The 23737-nt window shown below is 43.1% G+C and overlaps 2 protein-coding genes and 1 long non-coding RNA gene across 17 annotated transcripts in view; 2 read left to right on the top strand and 1 right to left on the bottom strand.

The window, feature by feature from the left end:
- Positions 1-9020, top strand: part of XPO1 (exportin 1) — a 33702-nt gene extending 24682 nt beyond the window's left edge. For all 4 annotated transcript variants that reach the window (XM_064647481.1, XM_064647484.1, XM_064647483.1 and 1 more), the window contains exons 14-25: positions 260-441; positions 1252-1408; positions 1527-1690; positions 2264-2398; positions 3277-3460; positions 4502-4608; positions 4960-5154; positions 5831-5999; positions 6640-6774; positions 6892-7051; positions 7130-7226; positions 7927-9020. In XM_064647481.1, the coding sequence (XP_064503551.1) occupies positions 260-441; positions 1252-1408; positions 1527-1690; positions 2264-2398; positions 3277-3460; positions 4502-4608; positions 4960-5154; positions 5831-5999; positions 6640-6774; positions 6892-7051; positions 7130-7226; positions 7927-8073 (1832 nt within the window). In that variant the 3' untranslated portion in view covers positions 8074-9020. The remainder of the gene's footprint in view (positions 1-259; positions 442-1251; positions 1409-1526; positions 1691-2263; positions 2399-3276; positions 3461-4501; positions 4609-4959; positions 5155-5830; positions 6000-6639; positions 6775-6891; positions 7052-7129; positions 7227-7926) is intronic.
- Positions 9021-11878: 2858 nt separating this feature from the next.
- LOC135410748 (uncharacterized) lies at positions 11879-15292 on the bottom strand. Its single transcript, XR_010428850.1, has 2 exons — positions 14869-15292; positions 11879-13079 (listed from the first exon to the last, which is right to left on the bottom strand). It is a non-coding gene; the product is annotated as an uncharacterized LOC135410748 (long non-coding RNA).
- A 259-nt stretch (positions 15293-15551) lies between these two features.
- USP34 (ubiquitin specific peptidase 34) overlaps positions 15552-23737 on the top strand; it is a 106414-nt gene continuing 98228 nt past the window's right edge. For 4 of the 12 annotated variants that reach the window (XM_064647471.1, XM_064647469.1, XM_064647473.1 and 1 more), the window contains exon 1: positions 15554-15882. In XM_064647471.1, the coding sequence (XP_064503541.1) occupies positions 15840-15882 (43 nt within the window). In that variant the 5' untranslated portion in view covers positions 15554-15839. Of the gene's footprint in view, positions 15883-23737 lie in introns of all 12 variants that reach the window. The other 8 variants (XM_064647470.1, XM_064647476.1, XM_064647472.1 and 5 more) reach the window with 4 other exon arrangements.

The raw sequence follows: 23737 nt of genomic DNA, 5'->3' as shown, positions 1-23737 counted from the left end.
TGATTTGCACTTTCCACATTGTTCTGAGGGATCTCAGCAAAGCATCACACGCAGGCAAACTCAATAAAATTTACTGTCCATCTTTAAAACACAGTTTCAACAAATTTGTGTTTAAATTATTATCCAGTTTTGTCCTGAGTTCAGCAGAGGAGCATTGCAATTGCCTGATAGTTTCACTGCATTTTTATTCAACTGCTTACAGAGTTACGATCCAATTGCTGCTTTAAAACGTGCCCTGTTCCACGTTGATGTCTTTCAGTTTATCTTACACACCTGGACTATGCAGACACAGAACGAATTATGACTGAAAAACTTCACAATCAAGTGAATGGGACAGAGTGGTCATGGAAAAACCTGAACACCCTGTGCTGGGCCATCGGCTCCATCAGCGGCGCGATGCACGAAGAGGATGAGAAGAGGTTCCTGGTTACAGTAATTAAGGTATCCTGGAGCAGAACCAACAGCTTGGGTCACACTTCAGAGTCCATGCTCAAGAAACCAAGTGTACAGAAACACTGCTCTGTGTTCTTAGAAAGCTGCCTTGTAAATGCAGGGTGATGAGAATAAATGAGCGGGAGATCTTCTGTCCTGAATTTGGGGCTGATAAATTTGTTAGCCATGAAGAATGCATTGATCCAAACAGCCTTTTCTGTGGGGTGAAGTTTAGTTCACAATGAAATGTTTTTCTTTGGGGATGCAGAAGAGCTGGAAAGGGATTATTGATGAAATACAGGAGAGTGGCACAATAACCCACTATTTTAACTAGCCTAGCACCATGCTCCTTTGCTGTCTTCTGTACATTCATTAATAAAACTCAAATATTTGTAAATATGTGCATAATATTTTTACAAGAGTAATGGACCTTTAACAGGTCATCTGAATTCATACAGAAGATTTAGTTTAATATCTTCTGTTTGATGTGAAGTGTGTATTTTATTGATATCAGCCACTCAGGCAGTATTGAGGACTGTGAGGCTTGTGGAACTCCCCCCTGAAGGAATCTTTAGTTATATGTAAAATGGAGATTCTGTAGTTTAAAATACAGTGATCTGGGTTTGTCTGAAACTGAAATGATTTCATCACCCCAATCTTAAACCACTCATTTGTTTTTTTTTTTATTTCTTAATTTGGGTTTTGAACTTGATTATGGCAACCACTTTAATGTAGCTCCTTAGAGGATTTTATGCTTAAAGTGCTTTTAATTGAACTGGACAAACTTGAGGAGGAAACCAAGAATCTATTGTGTTGCAGGATCTCCTGGGACTGTGTGAACAAAAGCGAGGAAAGGACAATAAAGCCATTATTGCATCAAATATAATGTATATAGTAGGTCAATACCCTCGGTTTTTGAGAGCTCACTGGAAATTCTTGAAGACAGTAGTCAACAAGCTGTTTGAATTTATGCATGGTAATTATCTGGGTTTTTTTCTTATTTTTTGTTATAATTATTAAAAAAAAAATATGCCTATACATAGACACATGTAGGGGAGAAAACACAAAGCAATAACTGCCTTGATCTGATTTAGAAACCCACGATGGTGTCCAGGACATGGCTTGTGATACCTTCATCAAAATAGCACAGAAATGCCGCCGGCACTTTGTCCAGGTGCAGGTGGGGGAGGTGATGCCATTTATTGATGAGATCTTGAACAACATCAACACAATCATCTGTGACCTTCAGCCACAGCAGGTATGTTTTGGTTCAGTGGTGTGGGTGATTCCTAAAGACTGATGGAAAGGTGCCTCTTAGGGAAAGGCAGGGGTTTTTCCAGTGATGAATTATATTCCTTAGGTTTTTGTTAGGGGACAAATAGCCCAGGTTGCTTTGAGATGTTACTTGGAAACGCTTGGAAGTGGAATTAAAGTGTCAGTTAGTTGGAATTTTTAAGTTCTGGAATGTTTTAACCTGAAAAGAAGACATTGAATCTAACTCAGTGCTTCTGCTTTGGGAAAGAGCAATACTCTATTATAACAGTATATTTGGACAGTGGTTGTATTTTTGAAGGAGGGGGTGAGGACTAAGCCAAAAGGGAAGGGGAAATGTGTCCTGGAAGGGAGAACAGTGTTCACATGTGACACGCACTGAGACGTTCCAATAACATACTGAAACTCCGGGCAGAGTGGATCTGGCATCTGGAAAAAAGCACTTCCAGGAGCGATGGAAGCCAGTTTTTAAACATGTCTGGCTATGTTTAAAGTTCTTCCTCCCTCCTTTTTAACCTTTTTAACCTCCCTGCTTGCTGTGCTGCTGCTCCCCCCCCAGGTGCACACGTTTTACGAAGCAGTGGGATACATGATCGGGGCACAGACGGACCAGACTGTGCAGGAGCACCTGATAGAAAAGTACATGTTGCTGCCCAACCAGGTGTGGGACAGCATCATCCAACAGGCAACAAAGGTGAGCTCAGAAGTTCTAAATGTCTTCCATGTTCAGGTGAAAAGCTGCTAAATGTTTATTTATGCATATTTTCACATGAAGTGCACAGAGCTGGGGTGGACTTCACAACAAGATGGCTAAAAACAGTCACTGACGTGACAATGAAAGTGCTGTTTTGAGAGAGGAGACTTAAATGACAAAATATTTGTTTAAATCTGATCTAAAGCACAGTTTTTTGTTACTGCACAGAGTAGATTTTTATTTGCAGTAGATTTTTAAAGGCCTTTCACCTGGCTGAGTGGGTTTTCTTTCTGGATAACAGGAAATTATAATGCTAAAAATTCTGTAAAGCACGTCTTTACTTCTCACTTTTACATTCCATCTCTTTCAGTCTTCCAAAATACTTAAAGAACAGCAGTCTTGACACTGCACAAGAGACAATCCATTTGCAGTTAATCTAATTAAGAACCTGAAACTTCAGTGAGCTTGAGTTACTTTTCTTACTCTGACTTCCCTCTTAAAAAAAGACCACTTCCACTGCATTTCCTTTGGACCACTTCGGTTTTCACCTTCTTAATCTCCTTAGGTTTTTTTCCCTTTCTGTAACTAGAGTAATGCTTTTACCACTGCAGCAAAAATACTTCTGCAGACGAGCAGAATGAAATAATTTCAAGTTTTATCCTGACTCTGTTGTGGGTACTGGCAAGTTCCATGAAATAAAGAGCAGTGTGTGTATGTATATATATATATGTATGTAAAGTCCATGAATGTCAATGATGTGTTCTTTAAGGCACTGTATAAGATAAATTGTTTCAACTTCAGGCTTTTATATTGAAAGCCACAGGGCAGTTGTATTCACTAACCAATATGAACTCTTGATTTTTTTTTTTTTTTAACAGAATGTTGATATCCTAAAGGATCCTGAAACAGTCAAGCAGCTTGGTAGCATTCTGAAAACCAATGTGAGAGCGTGTAAAGCAGTTGGCCACCCCTTTGTGATTCAGCTTGGAAGAATTTATTTAGATATGCTGAATGTGTACAAGTGCCTAAGTGAAAATATTTCTGCAGCTATTCAGGCTAATGGTAAGAAATTCCAGGTTCTTCCTGAAAATGGGGGGTAAGCAGTGTCTGCCATCAGGTTTCAAAGTACATCCCAATTAGGTTATTGTCACTGTTTGAATTTACTGTTTGGGAAAGTAGAAAAGAATTGGAAGTGCTTGCTTCAATCTCTTTGTTAACCAGTCGTTGTATTGAAATAAAGAACTCCCAGTTTTAGAGGGAGGAAAAAACATCTCTGAATGAGAAGGTTTAAGGAAGATTGAGAACAGTGGAGATGCTTACTTAGAATAAATAGGCATCTTGCTGAGACCAAGTAGTGTGTGTTCTTGGAGCTGACTCTGATTTTGAGTGTTAAAAGCCTCTCTGTAAATAGAATCCCAGCCATTTCCTCAGAAGCTGTTGGCAGGTTTTGTACCAGACTCTGCTGCTCCCGAGCTGCGTTGCAGAATTGTGAGTGAAGAGGCCTCAAAAGTCAGGATAAACCAGGCTTTCAGTCACAGAGGAGGAATTATCAATTACCTCACATAGCTATTTTTACCAGATAAATAAGGGCCTGTGGTGTCTCAGCAGAAGGTGCTTCTGTGGTGGTTCATTACAAGATGAAATGAGTCAGTTGTTGAGTTCTGTGTTCCGAGCGGTTCTCAGGCCGGTGCAGACGATGATACCTGGAAATGGGAATGTTAAATGGAACTTGGAAACGGAGCAGCTGCTTTACCTTGAAGTAGATTCTCAGAATTCAGAAGAAAAGTGGCTGAGAAATCAATACATTTTCATTCAGCAGCTCTAATGGCCAGAATTTGTCCTTGTCAGACACAGTGAATTTTAGGAAGCGGTTGCTGGGGCTGTAGGCCTGGTGTTCTCCTTGGCCAGCAACTGCTGGGATTGCAGTCACCTCAGAGCATGTCTTCACAATTGGTGAAGATTAAAGACAAAGGAAGCCTTTAACAGTCTTTGTAATTTGGATATAAAAATCAAGCATTCTCAGTTCTGTTTATGTCAGCCTAATCTTCTATTTTTGGTTTTTTTACATCTCACACAATTAACTGAAGCTTTAAAATTTTCCAGGTGAAATGGTAACAAAGCAGCCCTTGATTAGAAGTATGAGGACTGTAAAAAGGGAAACTCTGAAACTAATTTCTGGCTGGGTGAGCAGGTCCAATGATCCACAGATGGTAAGTAGATGCATTTTGTACAAATAACTCCTAAGGCGGAATTGGGAAGAGCTCTGGTTTGTGTTCTGTTGACTGAACCAGTTGGTCACAGGAGAACTTGCTTCAGGAGGTCTGTAAAATAGAAAGGAGAGGTAAGCTTAGCTATGTTTGAGATACTTCAGTTTTTAGCTGAGGGCGATCTTGGAGAGAATCAAGGAGGTTTAAGAGCCCTGTGGGAAGGTGGATACAGAGGATGGGAACGTATTTCAACTTCCCCGTTGAGTTCCAGGCAACCCTTTTCCTTAGGAACCACGTGCTGGAGCCTTTGCTCCGTAGCTGCACTGCATAACCACGGTTTACTCTTCCAATTAGGTAGCTGAAAACTTTGTTCCTCCGTTGTTGGATGCAGTTCTCATCGACTACCAGCGGAACGTGCCCGCGGCGCGGGAGCCCGAGGTGCTCAGCACCATGGCCATCATTGTCAACAAGCTGGGGGGGCACATCACTGCTGAAATACCTCAGATCTTCGATGCTGTCTTTGAGTGCACATTAAACATGATCAACAAGGTATTTATGTTTCAGCTCAGGACAAGGCAGCTCCCCTGGAATGCTTCCATGCTGGTGTCTTGTGAATCATCTCCCTGGCTTTTTGCCAGTCACGAAGTTGAATTTGATGAAATTTCTGCTCAAATCATCAATAATTTTTCTGGGGCCTTGCCTGGAAGGAGGGCTGTGCTACAGTCAAGTGTCAGTGTAGGACTAACTGCTAGAATCCATAAATCTTTTAAGTTTATGAACACAGGCACTGATCAGTCATGTTGAGTATCTCCTCACTGATGCAGTCCTTGTGCTACAGTGTGCCAGATGTATTTGCACAACACTTGAGCACCACCACTGAATTAGTGCTACTTTGCCAGCAGGGTATAACCAGAAATTGGACCCCTGTGGCAGTTTTGGTGCCTAACCAGGCTTGAGTCTCTCTGTGTGGTGTCTGTGGCCTGAGCAGTGACTGAGGCTGTGCCCTGACACGCTGTGGCTCAGCCTTTCAGGGTTGTGTCACTGTAGAAGATGGTCTTGCCAAGCTTCAGTGGGGAAAAACTCAGAGAACTGTAACCTTTGCTTTGAATTTAAACCTGGGATGTCAGTGCTGTTCTGTGTCAAGCTACTGGCTTGCTCTGCTTAACAGAAAATCTTAAGATGGAACTTCAGGAGACCTGACTTTTCTTTCCCCTTCTCTTTCTAGGACTTTGAAGAATATCCTGAACATAGAACAAACTTCTTCTTGCTACTCCAGGCTGTAAATTCTCACTGCTTCCCAGCCTTCCTGGCCATTCCACCTGCACAGTTCAAACTTGTTCTGGACTCTATTATTTGGGCTTTCAAACATACAATGAGAAACGTTGCAGATACAGGTAAATGGCAGTGTTTGATGCAGATCAGGTGTTTCCTGGTGAAATGCTGTTTTCTTTAGTCGAACTTGGCATATCAGTCATGTGATTTGCACAAGAACAATATTCCTCTCTCTCAGCTCCAAGGTGTCAGCCAGGTATCCGTGAATGGGCTGAGATACTTGGTTGCTGTTTTGTTACAGTGTCTGCTTGCACTCTTCTGAAGTGTCTGAATGAATGCCCCAGCTCAAACTGGTGCTTCAAAAAAAACCTGTGAAACCACTGAGGTTTTTTTTTTTCACTGATTGGAGAAGATGCTGTTCAGTTGTGTTTCACCTGGGAAAGTTATTTAAGTTCCCGTGTAAATCCGGACATTAAAACACCTTCCCTTGCTTAATTAGCAAACACTGGGCAGAGGGTTTCCCTCATTAAGTGCTGTGATTTGCCCTTTTTGCTAATGATATGCCAATGCAGCTGCAGGGGTGGGCCACGTCAGGGCAGCAGTGCCCTCTAGTGCCCGGCAGAGCCCTCACATGCCCTGCTGGGATTTTTGGTGCCAACCAGAATTTCTCAGTGTATCTGTGTCGTTTTAGGAAAGGCCAGATATTGGTCAGCTGGTAACTTAAGTGTGTTTTTTTTTTTTTTTTTAACCCCTCTTTTGCAGGACTTCAGATCCTTTATACTCTACTCCAGAACGTTGCCCAGGAGGAGACAGCTGCCCAGAGCTTCTACCAGACGTATTTCTGCGACATCCTCCAGCACATCTTCTCCGTGGTGACGGACACCTCGCACACTGCAGGTAGGAATTGGCCTCTGGGGGGAGGCAGGGGATGGAAAACCATCCTCCTGAACATCAAATAACGGAGCACATCCTGTTGGGAATTAATCCCTGCGTGCCTGGCTCTGATCCCTGCAGGTTTGACAATGCATGCATCAATCCTGGCCTACATGTTCAACTTGGTAGAAGAGGGAAAGATCAGTACTCCCCTAAACCCTGGGAATCCAGTGAACAACCAAATGTTTATCCAGGAGTATGTGGCCAATCTCCTCAAGTCTGCATTTCCTCACCTGCAAGAGTAAGTCTGCCATGATTCATTGGTGCTTCTGAGTGGGCTCTTCCACCTTGGGATACTAATGGATGTGTTTGTTGTCAGTGCCCAGGTGAAGCTGTTCGTAACAGGACTGTTCAGTTTAAACCAGGATATTCCTGCCTTCAAGGAACACCTAAGGGATTTCCTGGTCCAAATCAAGGTATGTTGGGTGTGCTTTTTTCAAGGAATTGAAACCAGTTTTCAGCAGGATATTGTTGGAAAGAGCTTGGACAGTGTTCATTCCGTGTTTGCTTAGAGATACAAGTTTCTTTGCAGCTTCTTAAAATGCATTGAGAACTCTGTCCAGTGGTTTATGGTGTTCCATGGAATCTGTTTCAGTGGGATTTAATTTTATAAATTGAGCTTAAACATCATCACTTGTACTTTTATGCTGCACACACAATTCCAGTGTCTAAGACAGCTGCAGAACTTACTCAAACAGGTTAGAAGCTGATTTTTAACCAGATTTTGTTTCAGTTCTGCTTGGAAACTGGACCAGTTTTGAAATTTTTTGCAGTAATGCTATGCCTTTATTTTTCTAAAGATGCTAGAATTCTGAGACTGTAGGAAAGAGTTTTGGATTAGTTTTGAGATGACAATTGTCAGGTGTTTCACAATTGTAATGATTCTGCTTTAATTATCATGATTCTGCTCCAAATGCTGGGTAACTGCAGCATCCCTTTCTGTAACACATGGTGAGAATCTTCAATTATTTTGCACTGCTTTCTATTAATTCTGACCTTAGAACAGAAATCCAAGCAAACAGGGGATGGGAAGATGTTTTCCTTGTCATTTTGGAAGCTCATAACTCTACCTAAAGCATTTGACAATAATCTAATGTTTTTCTGTGAATTATACAGGAATTTGCAGGTGAAGACACATCAGACTTATTCTTAGAGGAGAGAGAAACAGCCCTTCGACAGGCTCAAGAGGAGAAACATAAACTTCAGATGTCTGTACCCGGCATCCTTAATCCACATGAAATTCCTGAGGAGATGTGCGATTAAAAACAAAAATAAAACAAGTTTTGCAGTTTTCCTTCTGTACAGCTACTTTGTTGTGATAGAAGAAAACAGCACTTGGATATTTGTTGACCAAAATGATGCCAATTTGTAAATTAAAATGTCACCTAGTGGCCCTTTTTTCTTATGTGTTTTTTGTATAAGAAAATTTTCTGTGAAATATCCTTCCATTGTTTAAGCTTTTGTTTGGTCATCTTTATTTAGATTTGCATGAAGTTGAAAATTAAGGCATTTTCAAAGTAATTACTTCATGCCCATTTTGTGGCTAAGGGGAAAAAAAAATAGGCAAAACGTTTAACTTGTAAAAGACTATATTGCAAAATAATCCAATTTCCTGTAAGAGTATCGATTTTTTTTTTTTTTTTTTTTTTTTTAAATTCGGTTTTTCTTTCTAGTCTGTCCTGCAGTCTAGGAGAAAAGGTGAAGAGTAAAGCAGATTGAATTCATTGTTCAGCAGAGGATTCTAGTGCTGCCTTTGTTCTGAGCAGTTAGCAGCTTTTTGGACCGAGTGGTAAGGCTGTAGGCTACGTGTATTTGCAAGTTGTATGGCAAGTTTGCAGCAAGATCATGTGCATATCATCCCATTGTAAAGCAACTTCTGAAGAGTATGGGAACACAGTACAGTTAGTTATTTTTACACAGTTCTTTTGTTTTTGTGTGTGTGCTGTCGCTTTGTCGACAACAGCTTTTTGTTTTCCTCAATGAGGAGTGTTGCTCATTTGTGAGCCTTCATTAACTCGAAGTGAAATGGTTAAAATATTTATCCTGTTAGAATAGGCTGCATCTTTTTAACAACTCATAAAATAAAAAAAAAAAAAAAACCAAACAAAAAAACTGGCTTTTGAGATGACTTATACTAATTTACATTGTTTACCATGCTGTAGTGCTTAAAGAACACTACTTAAAAGCAAAATAAACTTGGTTTACATTTATTTTTCTTTCTTCGGCTTATTCTTTTATTGGATGAAAATGCTGTGATCATATTTAAGATTTGTATTTGAAGGTGTAGGAGAAGTTCCTTGAGGTCTAGATAACTTGCTTCTGGCTTGCCTCATCTCAAGGACTTTGGCTGTGCTTGAAGTGAACACGAACTAAAGTTGGGCTCCACTTGGAAGTACAGTAGCTGTTCTGACTTACCTCCATGGATAAATATTCCATACTCCGTTACTCTGAAATGCCAGGAATGAATGAGGTACTCTTGCTCTTTCTCTCTCTGGGCTCTTTGCAGTTTATTTCAAAGAGGCATTGCACTGTATCTTGACTAAGCAGTTAATAATAGTCCGTGTGAATAACACGTGTAGACAAGATCTACAGTTATTTTTCTACCTAAAGTTTTGTAGTTAAATGATTTTCACAGATTTATGACACAGTGTGAGCACTGAGGTTGTGTGCAGTCGTGGCTTCCCCATCTCTGTAACGTCCTGTCTGTGTTTTCTAACAGTTGATGTCGAGCTCTCCCAAAGTTTTTCCCATCAGTTTGGTCTCCAATCTCCAGATTGTTCCTCCGGTGCCGAGTGTGGCCATTCCCTGAGAGCCGGAAAGCGAGGCCGGGCAGGTGTGGAGGTGTTTGCTGTCAGTTTGGGTACCATAGTTAACTTTGTGCTCTATGTTCCTTTTGCAGTAGGGGTGCATGAGTTAGCAGTGTTCCTGTAGGATTTTAGCTGTGACTGGAACGTTTCCAGTCCCAAGTTTGTGTCGGTGACCATCTCTCCGCGTGTTTTACGGCGCCGGCCCCGGGAAGGCCCTTGGACATGGTGTGAGCTGGCACTTGATCCTTGGAAAGAAAGTTCCTCCAACCCTGGATGGCTGGCACTTAAGAGTACAGCCTGCCAAAGCTGTTAATAGTTACAGAACTCATTTCTTTCTCTCCTTAAAGCTCCTCATTAAAGCTTTTCCATGTCTTCCCGTCATGTGGAGCTTTTTGTTCCGCCCTGTGAAGGCCACATTGTCTTTAATGGGCAGTTTAAAGTGAAATATTTGAAGTGCTGTTAAAGGACACGTGTGGGAAGGACATGAAAGGGCTCGTGACCAGCTGAGTCGCAGTGTTAGAGCTACAGATTATCAAAAGCTGTGCAGAGAAGTAAGAAAAGGTTATTAAGATGGAAATAAAATGGAAATAAATCCCACTCATAGCATGACATCAGATTAATCAGTGAGTCACAGAGCTGAGCACTGAACTGGTTCTGATGTGTGGTGGCATTCACAGTGCATTCCAAACACTTTTGGAACAAATCCATACAGGTAATAAAGTTAGACATGTTCCTTCCTTAAAGGTTGAAGTTGGTCTGGGGCTCGTGGTTGGGTTGTCCACTGAAGAATTAAATGTGACCTAAACTCTCAACAAATCCAAAGTGTATTTTTATGTTGATTCAGAGAAGAGTTGTTGCATTATTTTGCTACCTTATGGATTATCTAAGTTACCAACATTTTAATCTTAGGTTTTGCTTCCCTTTTAGATCTAAAAATTTAACTGTGGTCTTGTCTTGTTAAGAAAATTGGTGCCTTTCCCTGATCTCTGCAGCTGCTATAAAAATGCAGCTTATGCAGAGTTCTGGATACCATTAAAGATTTGACTTGTGTGTGTGCATATTTCCAGTGCAGTTATCCTGAATGTGGGGGGGGGGGTGTGAGAAAAAATTACAATGTACATCTAAGGAAGTTCTAGTTCTAATGCACACCCTGTAAATCAAAACATATGGATAAAAAGCATGAACCATCATATAAACATCTACATAACTTGTAATTATATGTAAACCAATGTTTTGTGCATATTTCTATACAGATTTTACAAAAACCAGTTCTGTGTACTCCAGGTACATCGATAAATACGAATATTTGGGGGTGTTTTCTGTGTTTACATGAATGGATTGTCAGCTGCTGGAGACACCCCAAGTACTTGTTTCAGGCTGCCATGATGTGTTTGCTACTGTAACTGAAGCAAATTCTCTTCCAAAGCATTTTAGGTTAGTTGGTTTTGGTTTTTTTTTTTTAAACTAGAATAATTTGGTGTGTGTTAATCTGATTGGTTTAAGTGAACTATTTTCCAATAAAGCTAATATTTATGCAAAAAAACACCAGCTTTAGAAACGCTCATCTCTCCAGGAAGGCTTTAGTTACTTCTGAGACTTTTTGGCACTGGAAAGGCAAGAAAACTTGAGCTCAAAGGGGGGGGAAAAATGAGGAAAAGATGCTGAAAATGATGCATGAAGAGGTTGCCTGAGGTAAGGGACTTGCCTCAGTGCTGTGATGAGGGGCCAGTGTCCCACAGTCCCTTCAGCACCAGGTAAATTGATTATTGCTGATCCAAGACTCCTGGGGTGCTGTTGGGATTTGCTGGAAGGTATGTCTAAACTTACTCCCTTTCTCCCCACTTCCTGGGTTTGCCTCCAAACTGAAATGCTGGAGATGGCTCTGGAAAAACTGTTTTGGGTCAGAAAATGAGGAAAAAAAGACGCCCTTCCCTTCAGCTGCCCATCAGGAAGGCACCTCTGCGTTGAGTTCTTGAGACTGAACTTACTTTTGGACTTTCAGCTCCAGGAGATCCTTCACTGTCCAATCCTGCAGATTAGGGTCAGCAGGACTCCCTTGGGAAAAGGCCTGGCCATTCCAGTGGAGGGATTCACAGTGCACCTGAATTACCTAAAGCACACAAAATCCCAGAGCTCAGATGTCCAAACCTGCCCTGTGTGCTGCTGTTGGTCTCTGTGTGTTTCTCACTCCCTGTTTGTGCTGTCAGTGGGATCGAGGAGGAATATTTGGGAAGTTAAGAGTATGAATAAAAACAACACACTCAGATTTTTCACTTTTATTTGTAAGTTAAAAGCCAAACAGCACTTTTTCCTAAAAGATACACTGGAATATCTCTTCCAGGTGCCCCATCAAGTGGTCTGGGGTTTTTTTTGTTGTGAACACATTTTAAATCTTAAGTCTTTTTAAATATTGCCTCAGCTTTTCCTGAGTCTTGAGGTTTATAGACTTTCATGGTCCCAGTGTTTAACAGAAGCTGCCTGGACTCTGGTAAGGTGGTTCAGATGCTGGTGGCACTCTCGTGCTCCGAAATGCCTTTTCTGTACTTCCATGATGCATTTTTGGCCTAATGCAGCTGAATTTTGAGTATATTCTCTACTATTTGGGCTAAATCAAACTAATTGAATTTGGCTTCTCGGGGTCTAGTTAAATGAGAAGCTTGTTAAAAAGCTGAAAATGCTAAGAGGGCAGTGGCAGTCAAGTGGTGAAACTTTAAAAGTGGGTTAACTTACATGTGGCTTCCAATGATTTCCAGCAGCATTCCAGCCTCGAGGTCACAGATATAACTGGACTCCATCTTTATGTTAAAGAAAACCAGGATTTTTAGTTCAGTGTTGGGACATGAATTTTGGCAAGTGTATGTTCTCAAACTCTGAATCCAGTCCTAAATTTGGATTAAAGAATTTTAGTTTTGCCCATGTCTTTCATTTCTCCAAGTTACTCCTCTAGAGCAGTGCTGGCACTTTACCAGAGCAAATATTTCCAGATCCTCAAGGAGCTTCACAGGCAAGGGAAGGGAAGAGGCCTCCTGGGGATAAAACAACCTTGCTGGAATGGCACAGGGAGAGAAGAAAGGTCAGGAGAAAGCAAAGCACAGGAGGGCAGGAGGCTGATGATCACTCATCAGGCAGTTATAGTTCTTGTCTCGTGCAATTTAATCTCAGGTTAAAATTTCTAGTTAAAAAAAAAAAAAAAAGAAACTGTGTGCAGTAAAAGGAATTTTGCTTTCAATATTCCATTCTGAACAAAAGCAGGACTGACTCAAGGTCACCCAGTGCTCTTCTGTTGTGCTCCTTGAGCTTGGCATGTGACACCTCCACGCTCCAGAAGGCCCCTTCCTCCCTTCCTTCTGCTGACTCTGGTGCTGCTGCTCTCAGATCAAAGACCTGATTTGTCAGGAAAACCATCTTTTAAGGTGTTTCTAGCAGTTCACTTGGATTCTGTTGTTAAAGTTACTGCAGGGCCTGCATAAGGAAGAAAAAGCAGAAAGTCAATTCAAATCAGATTATGCAGATTGTGGAATGAGGTTTTTCTATGATAACAAATGATCTGGACACAAAAGGTAAGGCAGCACAAAATCTACTTAAATTAACATATATGCACAACATAAACCCCTCTGAGCCACCTTTTGATGGATCTCAAGCTTTGGAATTGCTCTAGAGGAGAAAGGTGGTCGCTACCTAAATTCAGGCATGAGCAGAACATGATAATTGTAATATTCTGGACTGCTCTTTTTTTTTTTTCATTATAGAAGTTTTCATGCTATCTGGAAGAGGTCACACAGCCAAAAAAGGCCCTACAGGCTCTGGTATACCTGTGTAATTTTAATAACTGAACCGGTTAGTTATTAACTAAATCTCCATAATAATAATAACCATTTATGTAACTAATTACTTTAATAACTAACTAGCTAGTGCTGGTTAGATTTCTCTCAGTAGAAAATACATTGTTCAGAAAAGACTATGACTATATAAGTTACAACCACTGAGAAAGATCAGTAAAAAGGGAAGTTTTTATTTTTTTACTCAGTCTTCCTCTTGTCTCTTATTAGTACCCTTTGTTATTCTCAGAAATCTGTTTGAAAGACACTTGCATTAACATGTGAATTAAGTAACAGATAAGGAATCTGTGCCTCGTGGACGCTCAATTTTCTATATTTGTTTAAATTAGTAAAAGGCAATTTAAGCAGGGAGTATTTAGGAATAGCTATCCTCGATGATAAACCTAACCTGGAAAGTATTTCTAAGACAAGTAAGCGACAAGAAGTCTAGATGACAGATCGTTCTAGTAAGTTCCTGACTTCCCCAGTAGTTGTAGCTGTTGTTTACAGTAAATCGTCTCTTTATTTTTAAACAGCAGTGGAATTCTCTTAGTTTAACAAACTGATGCCTCAAGGACTGTTAGGAGGAGAGAGTTCTGGAGTGGGAGGTTATATACTCAACCTCCACGGTGTTACCCGCCTGGATAAACACGCACATGGAATTAAACCCAGAACTGCATTTCTCCACTGCCATTCTGGCTTATTTTAAATGGAAAAAAATAGGATGGCCACTGAAGAACTCAGACCAGTTTTGTTTTGGTTTTTTTTGTTTTCTTTCTTTCTTTCCTTCCCCCCTCATTTGGTGATTTTATTTTAACTTTCTCCCGAACTATATGGCATCTGCATTGCGGCTATTAATAGATTTGTTTTCTTAATCCTATGTACGAGTCAGTCGAATAGAAGGGTTGGGAGTAACACACGGACTCACCACTGGGTGGTACTACAGAAATAAAAATTAGCACTTAATACTGGTGAAGTGCCTCCTTTGGGGAGAAAAACCAGCCACGATCTGTCATGTGATCCATATTCCAATTCCATGCACCTGGGCGAGGGAGCAGGATTAAGAGATGGGAGGAAAAAAAAGATGGTTGTTGTTTGTTTTTTTTTTTTTTCCTTTTTAATGGAAAACAGCTGTTCGCCTTAAGATTTGTAATCCACGGGTACAAAACCTTGTTCAAAACGCGCCCAAGAGTGAACTGGTAGTTCAGCATAAATTATATATCCTCAACTAAAGTTTTGCGTTTGTTTTTTGAGACAGACTGTATCTTTTAATGAAAAAAAGGGCTATTTCCAGCAAGTCACAGACACTCTACGCGCCGTTAGACACCGGGCAGAATAAATCACCGTCCAAGAAAGGGAGGGAGGAGGGAGGAAAGCAGGGTGGAAAACTATAGGAGGTAAAAAATAAATTAATTATTAGCAGAAAACGCTACCGTAGCCCTTCAAACGCTCACTTTCGCGGTCCGGTGCCCACAGGTGCCCCCGCTCCCCTCAGCCGGGCTGGGCGGGAAGGAGATATGGCGGCAGCTCTTCCGTCCCGCGTCCCGACGGCGGAAAACGCCAATAAACCATCCCGAAGACCTGGAAAACCGCCTGGAAGCACGGGAGCTTCCTCTCTATGGAGCTGGCGGGCTAAGCGCTCCCTTCAGGCGGGAGGTCCCTGAGGCAGCCCGGGCAGCGGCGAGCGCGGCTCCAGGCACCGAAGGAAGGGGCGGGCAGGAGAAGCCGCTCCCCCCCCCCGTTCCCTGTCACAGCGGCGGCGTGTGCGCGTTCCTGGCGGAGATTCCCGGCCGCGGGAGGCGGGAAGAGGGCAGGGAGAAGGGAAGAGGGCAGGGAGAGGCGCTTCCCGCCCTTCCCCGGGCGCGCGCCCAACCGCCGCCGCCGCCATTTTACCCTCCCGCCCCCTTTCCCCCTCCTCCCCGCTCGCCATCCCGCCGCTCGGAGCCGCGGTGGGAAGGCGGGGCGAGAGGGAAAAGGGAGGAGGAGGGACTCGGCCACCTTCGCCTCCTCCTGCCTGGTCGGAAACTGCCGAGCGGCGCCCGAGCGCCCCGTCCCCCCCTTCGCTCCCGTCCCCTCCTCCTCCTCCTTCCCCCTCAGCAAAATGGCGGCGCGTGGAGTCCCTGGGAGCCAGTGAGTGACTCGGCTTCTCCTCCTCCTCCTCCTCCTCCCCGCTGCCGCCGCCGCCGCCACAGGCTCATTTGCATTGATCAGCCGCCCCGGATCCCAGACCGGCCCCTGCCTCTCCCCCCCCTCCCCTTCTCTTCCCATTCCTTCCCGCCCCCTCCCTCCCCTCCCCCCCGGTGACCCCCGCCCCGGCCCCCATCAATCATCAATCAGCAGCACCGAGCGGATCAATCAATGGTCGGGAGGAGGCGGCGGCGGCGGCTGCTGCTGTTAATGAACAATGTGTGAGAGCTGCGCCGAGCTGCTGGAGGTGTTAAATGAGAGTAAGTGCGGCCGCCCTCCCCCGCTTCCCTCCCCCCGGGCCGGGACCCCGCGGACCCTCCTCTGCACCGGGTTACAGCCGCGCTTCGCCTCCTTCCTCGCCTCTCCCCGCCCGCCTCGGGCCTCCCGGGCGCGGGGTTCCCTCTCTGCCCGGCCATGGAGGAGCTCCCTCCATGCCCTGCTCCGCGCTTCCTTCCCCCTTCCCTCCCCGCGGCCTGGGGCGGGCCCGCCGCCGTGTCCCCGCTCCATCCCCCTTTCCCCCCGGGATCCGCATCCCCGGCAGCCGCGGCGGGGCCTGCCCGGGCTCAGGAGCTGCCCGGGAGCCGCTCCGGCGCTGCCGGGCCTGGGCTGGGTCCCTTTTAAGCAGCAGCAAAGGCGTCTCGGAGCGATCCTGCCTTCCCCTCCCTGTGCCCGGCCTGGGTACGCGGTGCAGGTGCTTTTCGGGCGTCGATTTTCCCGAAGCTGCGAGGGAAGCGGCTCCTGGAGGAGCCTGGCTCGGCTGGGAAGGTGCTCCCCGGGTGTTCGGCTCCGGGGGTGGTCTCTGGCTCCCTCCCGAAGTTTCCTCTTCCCGAGTGTTACCGGGAGGGTCGCAGGGGTGATACAGCAGGTGTTCCCCCCGCTGCCGCTGCGACCGGGAGCGTTTTGGGCACGAAATTCCCTGTAGGCCTCGCGTATCCCTTTGGAACCTGAGCTCCGTGGCAGCCAAGGTACCTTCCCGGCTTCTCAGGGGGCTCTGCCTCACGAACAAAGACCAAAACCCCACCATTTGTACGGATGCTGAGGAATTGGAACAACTTACCAGCTGAAGTTTGTGATTAGAGGGAAGTTTTAACTGTCTGGGACCTTAAACATGGCATTTTTTCTGGTTGCACTCTGCAAATCCTGTTCCAGAGAGCGAAGCACAGAATGCTGCCTCCAACAAGGTTTGGGTAGAGTTGTCTTCACTCTCATGAGGCCCAATTCTATGTGATGTTTGCTCTTTCCTGAGATACTACAGCAATTAAATGTTTTCCTTTTTTCTTGCTGGGGAAATGTGATATTCAGTGATGGCCAGCGTTTCACTTAAAAAGTAAAAAATGTAGGTGTAAAAGTAACTTTCAGGAGAGCCCAGAGGCTGGAATAAATCAGCTTAAAAGGTCTACATCAGAGAGCTGTTGGGTTGTTAAATTTGTTTGCTGAGTTTGGCTGAGCTTGTACTTCCAATATCTTGTTTTGAGGGAGATATTTATTTGATTTAGCATGCGTATCTTATCTTTCCCAACTGGAGAGGCAGGGAATGCATTGATATTATAGACCAAGTGCTTATAAACAGTAGGTTCAAAATAAGGCAGAATTATCAATGGTATACAATGACAGCTGCTTGTTGGAAGAGATAACTTTGCTTGGTTTGGTTGGATTGATAAGTAATCGTGGCTTAAACTTGATGGAGATTGGTGTGATCAAATAGAAAAAAAGTTGTAACATTAAATATGGTATTTCAAGGAACCTCTGAAATTCCAGTGTGAGTTGATTTTTACAGTTGTTTTAAGGTAATTGGGACTGAGGCAGACAGATATTCCCCTCTAGATAAAACAATGTCTTAAATCACTTTCATAGTTATTTTTTAATATATATATATAGCTAAGGGATGGATAATTTAGTGATTCTGCATAATATAAGACAGATAATTGCTATTTATGAGTAAATTTGTCTTTTTAAGTCCAGTTTATTAGGGAAATTCTGCAATTCTGTTGCTGTGTAGTTAATTTTCAAAAATGCTGCTGAGGTACCATTAAGTTTGGCCTTCCCTTGAGAGAAAGAAGCCACTGTAAATAACCAGAACTATTTGGGGTGTGTGTGTTTGGATACAAAGACATGTGATGGTGCTCCCTTCTCACTGGATGAGAATGAGTTGGGAGGGAGGGGTGGTTTCTTTTATAACTTCCAGTTGAGTTCTTTACGTTTCTTAAGTCATAACGAAAGGTGCACGATACAGAAATGATGTCAAGCCTTGGTTTTTAAAACACTGCAGCAGAAGTGAGAAGTGGTAGTAAAGAATGAGGTCATGCCCGAGATGTGTGAGCCACAGACTGCCAGCGTTTCCTTTTCTGCCCACGGAGCTTTTGGGGTCATCCCTGCACTGAGACTCCCCTAACAGGCCTTTCAGAGAGGGCCAGGAAACAGCATCTTGTTTGGTTTAGACGTTTCTTGCTACACTAAACATTTTTCCCTGGCCACAGACCGGCTTTTGCCTTTGTTTGCCCTAATATTTACGAAATGTGACTGGGTAGCAGCTCTGTGACAGGTCACTTGGGGAGAGAATTGACAGCTCTCAACGTGGTGTTTGGAAAGGAGCACGTGGGAAGCTCCTGTTTTCTTCACCAGAAGTTCCCAAGCGATGGGTGGCAGGAGGGTGGAACTGAACAACTCTGCAAACAAACAGGCATCTTTTCATTCTAAGCATATCAATCCCCCTTCAAACTGCTGTACCATTAACCCACACCCCCTAACAGTGGGCAGAGGTGACTTTATCCAGCAGTGACCTCTGTGTAGGCCCAGGGTTATGTCCTGGGAAGCCTCCAGCTCCTTAGGCCTGGTTTTGGCCCATGCAGTCAGTGGCCCTGGTTCTGGGGCACTCAGGGGCTGCCTTAGGTCTTGAACTGGAAACCTGTTGTTTGAAAATCTTATTTTGTGGCCAAAGGTCTGTTAAGCATATATATATATTAAACATAATGCTTAGGCATGAGAACCAGGCAGTATTTTATGGACAGAATCAGCAATGTTGGTTTTTTTTGGTGTATATATATTTTCTTTTCTTCTCTTGCAGCATCTTTATTTTCAGCATTTGACCTAAGTACAAAACCCAGTAAATTCCCTGCTCTTGAAGTTATTTCCTGAGAAGAAGCAGTAATCTCAAGTTATGATTTGATTCAGGAACTCAGCAAAACACAAATTCCCCTATGGAATGCCCAGACTTTAGAGGAGTTTTTGCACTGTAGGACAGTCTGTTCACTCAGAGAGTCTGATTCCTCACTGAGTGCTGTAGGTTTGTTAGCATCACTTACCTTCTCCCTGGCAGGCTTTAATAGGAATAAAGTCTGTAAAAAGCCTGATTTCTGAAATAATCTCCCACAATATAAACATTTTAATAGCCTTTAGCAGCAAAAAAAAAAAAGGGAAGATACAATTGATAACTATTTAAGATAAGGCCATTTATTTACAGAGGCTTAAGGACAGATTGTCATGGCATTAATTAAAGGGGCTCACTAAAATGTGTTGAGGACATTCTGTGCTTTTGTGTTGATTTACAGCATTCTGTATCCCAAAATGAACCCTGATACCAATGCACTGTACATTCCTTGCTTTCTTTGGATGCCAGGTCTTGTCAGTCGAGGAGGGATTATATTGAGTTTCATTTGTTCTCCAGCAATATTTACATTACTGTGCTGTCCAGAGGCCCTGGTCAGGACAGCTCTGTTTTCCTGGGCACTGCTCAGATACCCAGATAGGCTTAACCCTCAAGCCAGAAAATACAGAAATATAACATTTAAACCTGGGGTTTGCTCTCTCAAGTCTTTTCCATGAGTTTTGCAGGTCGCTGTGTCCCACCTGGAGCCACGGTGATGGTTTGAGCTGCCCACAGATCCACGAGATCCCTGGATGCTTACACAGGATTCACTCCCCAAGCATGGAGTATGTGGGGCTCCATACTGAGTGTTTGTGGAGTGCAGGATGTCCTTGTATCCCTGGAAGTGGGAATCTGGTTCTCACACCAGCCCTGACTCAGCTGTCCTTGTAGTCCTGGCCGTGGTGTGTCCCAGAGAGCCCGGCTCAGCTCGGTTGCCTGAGAGGCTTCCCTTTGGGATTGCAGCTGGTGTTGCTGTGTGTTGACTTAAAACTCCTTGGATGATTTTTGGTTTGGGTTTGGTTTGTTCTCGTCGTTTGGTTTGCGTTTTATAAAAGTAAGAAACAAAAAAAAATTACAGCATGGAAAATTTGATTTTATGATGTAGCGGCAGTCGTGGTTTTAGGTTACCTTGGTAGGCCTGGGTTATTCCCAGTTCTTGGTTTCTGGGAACTGACTTTGTTTCCTTCCCAGCATTCTGCTTTGCTTTGTTCAGTGATTACCTCTTTAGCCCATTTTTCTTCCTAACAGCTTTGAAATCTTACAAAATCAGTTCCCACTGATGAATAGAGGTTTCTAGGTGTTACTCTATTGCACCAGCTCACAGGCTATTTGTCTCCTTATGTTTTCTCTTAAACCTTCAGTAAAACACAAAGAACCCCCAACAACCAACCCAAAGCAACCCCCCCACAGTTTACTCAAGCACAGGAGTTGGATGTAGACTAAATATTGTCGTTTTCTGTCCCTTATCAGTGTCTGCTGTGCTGCAGAACTGCTCCCAAAACGATCAGGTCCATAGAACACTTGAGATACTGGAGTGCTTTACTGTTTGTGTAGCTTCGGGATAGCCCTGAATTTGGATGCTGAAGATTCCTGACTTCTTGTCACGTTGTTCCAGCCTGTAGGAAGTACCAAGAGTAGCCTTGGAGTTTGGGTGAGGGTTTATTTACCTCGAGGTAGGTTAGAAATTGAAAAGTCCCAAAATATTGAAGCATTCAGTTTGTTCCTTGGGATCTGGAGAGGGTCGATATTTTATGCTGTGAGTACTCAGGTATTATTTTAGATATTGAGTACATGCTCTAAGATTATTACAAATATTGTATCATTAACATCCCCTGGTCTACAAGAGCTGCTCTTACTTGTTTAGTGGTTACCTGAAAGCTTCAGGATTGATTATTCGATTACTTCTCATGTTTTGCACAGATCTAAAGTTTCATTTGACTGATGATTCCTCTTGTGCAAAACTGTAAGACAGTTGTATCTGTTGCATGGGTTTTTTCCTTTTTCCCCCTTTTTTTTTAAGATTCATCTTTTCTTTCTACTTAAATGATATTTCCCTGTTCAGAACTTCTGCAGAGACACTATGGAGGATTTATTGGGGTAACAGCCCAACTTCACTACACTAACCTAAATCTTGCTTGTCTCCTGTTGAAGAAAAGAAGATCATTTGTTTATAAAACTGAAATTCAGTGGTTGTTTCATGTTTACTTTTGTCTCTGACCCTTTTTAAGATGACGAGCAGCCAGACTTAAATGAAAGTAACTTTTTCTTTATAGCAGTATTGCCAAATTGCAGTTATGGATTGTGGTGAAGTGCTACTCCAAATGAATTGGAGTAACCAGAGGGGAAAAATGGAAGGAGGAACTTGTATCCTCCTACCTGTGAACTTTCTAAAGTGAAAGGGAAGGTGTCACTGAGATAAAGTTGGTTTAACTTGTTTGTAGTTGTAAAGCAGTCAGTGGAGAAACTCTGTGACTTTAACAGCTAAAAGGCTTCTATTTTTGGAAAGATATTTCAGCTTTTGTTCTGTACAATTACTTTGGTTCATGTTATTTGATGTGATCAGAAATGATTTTGTCCTGAGACTTTTCCTGCTCAGGCTGCTGCAAACTGGTTCTTTCTCATTGCTCAAGTTGCTTGACCAGTGATGCTGAAGATGAGTTACATAAATCCCATTCTGCTGAGTTCTGCTGTGAGTTATGGACCACTGACATGGATTTACTGAGATGCCTCCCTTTGTATATAGGGAAATCTCCTGCTGGATAAGTACTTGTAACAATATCCTCAAAGCCACGAGGCTCTGCCATTGTATTCCTGCTTAGTTATGTGGATAACTTCAAGGGAAGTGAGGAAAGCAAGAAAGGAAAAGAAAAACATCCCTTTCTTCACTTGGTTTTCTCATTTTCTTTCAAAAGATACTTCACTAGTGTAGAACTTGAACTCATCTTGGAAATCTCCCTGTTGGATTATATTTTTTCATACCTTTAGGTGCTGTATGACTTCTCTCTGTAAGGGAAGTTCCCAAATTATGGAAGTCCCAAGCAATTCCTGAGCCAAGTCCAAGCTGATGTGCTTTAGGGTGTCCTGGATGTTGTTAGTGGCAGTTTTTAGACCAGCCCAGCCTCTGGGAATGGCCTTGGATGTGCAGGTGTTGTGGAGCAGCCGGGACGCTGTCGGTGAGCGGATTCCTGGGCTCCAAGTGTCGCTCTGGGGCTGAAGGGGAAGTACCTTGGAGAGCAGACCTGGCCCCATTTCCCTGGCCCTGCCTTGGAGGAGATGCCTTGGCTTTTGGAGAGCCAAGGCTTTTATGTCCATGGAGGGACTCTCATGGCTTCAGGGCATTGTGAGACTCACCCAGTCTTGTAATTCGTGGAATTCCCCTTCGCTTCTTTTTCTTCCGTGTTAAGCAGTAAAATATATTTCTCTGTTTCTAATACTGACTTCTCACTTGTGGGTTTTAGTTCCTTGCTTCTCAGTTTCTCCATGTCACTGATTTGCTTCCATCTTCCCGTGTTCAAGTAACATGGAGTCAGAAAAGCAAAGCCTGGAATTCTGTTCCGTGGCCAAGTGATGAGCAGCCTGTGATTTGGCATTTTAGTGATTGAAAAGGAAGAGCAATGTTTACTTCTCTGTTCCTTTTATTTCTTAGATTTTCTTCTTTGAGTTCTTCTTTTCAGGTAGCTAGGAGGGATTTTTTGCAGGCCAAGCTACACATTTAAAGTTGTCAGGATGCTGGGACAACGTGGAAAAGAATCTTACCATCCTCAGGAGCAAGTGGTTGTGCTGATCACTCAGTGCTTACAGTGATGGCATGCTGCAATTAAACAGAGTTGTGGCCATTTAATTTCTGTTATTTAAGCACATATTAGGGTGATTTCTTTCATTTTGTGCAGCAAATTGGCAATTTCTAGAAAACATGAAGAGGTGAGAAGCCATTCTTTTCACTTTGTTCCTTTCCTTGGATGAGAATCGATTTGCAGTCGGAATGCTAAGTGTGGACATGCAGCTGTGAGGATCTCCTTGGTGGTGATACTTAGTAAAAATATCCACCTTGTTTGTAGATTTACAGAGTTTTATTCCTGGAATTTTCCCAATCCAACATGTGTGGTGGAAGGTGAGCTTTTTGAGGCACCTCAGGTGTAAATCCATTGCAGCTCTGTGTGTTTGTGTGGAATTCCTTGGGAGATTCAGTGCTGGAACAACTGGCTGAAGAAGCTGAAACTTGTCAGAAAAACTCCTTGTGGAAAAAACACCTTTGGGTGTTGATCTTTCTTCAGTTAATTTGTGGAAGGGCTGTAAATAAGACTTTGGAAAGGTGACAACTGAGGCACAATTTCTGGATCAGCATCCATGCAGATCATTAGTTTCTATCTAGGAAGTGAGTGGCAAAGGTTTTTCCCTCTTTCCACACCAAATTGAAGAAGCCTCCAATTCATGGCACCATTTTAATAATTGACTTTCACTGGAGAGTTTATGATCTATATAATTGTGTATAGAAACAGGGAATACGTGCTTTATGTTGTGTTGTGCAACACTCATTGTCTTTATCTTTCTGTTGTGCTTCTCAACTTGCTTTGGGGGGATTTAGTAATTTTTTGTGAGAGTTAATTACATTTTTAGGAAGTGACCAGTTGCCTATATATTAATTGGTGAGTAATAATAGTGATTGTAATTTAATATCTAATGAGGAATTTGGGAAAGGCCTGTGTGGCACAGCTTTAGGGCACCTTTGCAGTCACCTGACCAGTCTGATTTCTTTCACAATTTAATATTTCAAATGAAACTTTTACCACAGAGCATTTCAAGTCATAAGTGTCACTCTGCTAAGCTGATATTTAGAGTAAATGGTCTGATCAAGTTGATCAGAATTGGAATTGGTTTTCATCAGTCTTGGAAACTTTCTGGGTCCAAACAGAGCCCGTTTGAGTCTTTCCAGAGTGAGTTGGCTTTGAACACTGTAGCCATCCTTACAG

Source organism: Pseudopipra pipra, chromosome 3 (genome assembly GCF_036250125.1).
Source record: "Pseudopipra pipra isolate bDixPip1 chromosome 3, bDixPip1.hap1, whole genome shotgun sequence".
NCBI classification, from domain to species: domain Eukaryota; kingdom Metazoa; phylum Chordata; class Aves; order Passeriformes; family Pipridae; genus Pseudopipra; species Pseudopipra pipra.
Note: the sequence above shows the minus strand (reverse complement) of the source record. Positions and strands in the feature narration are given on the sequence as shown.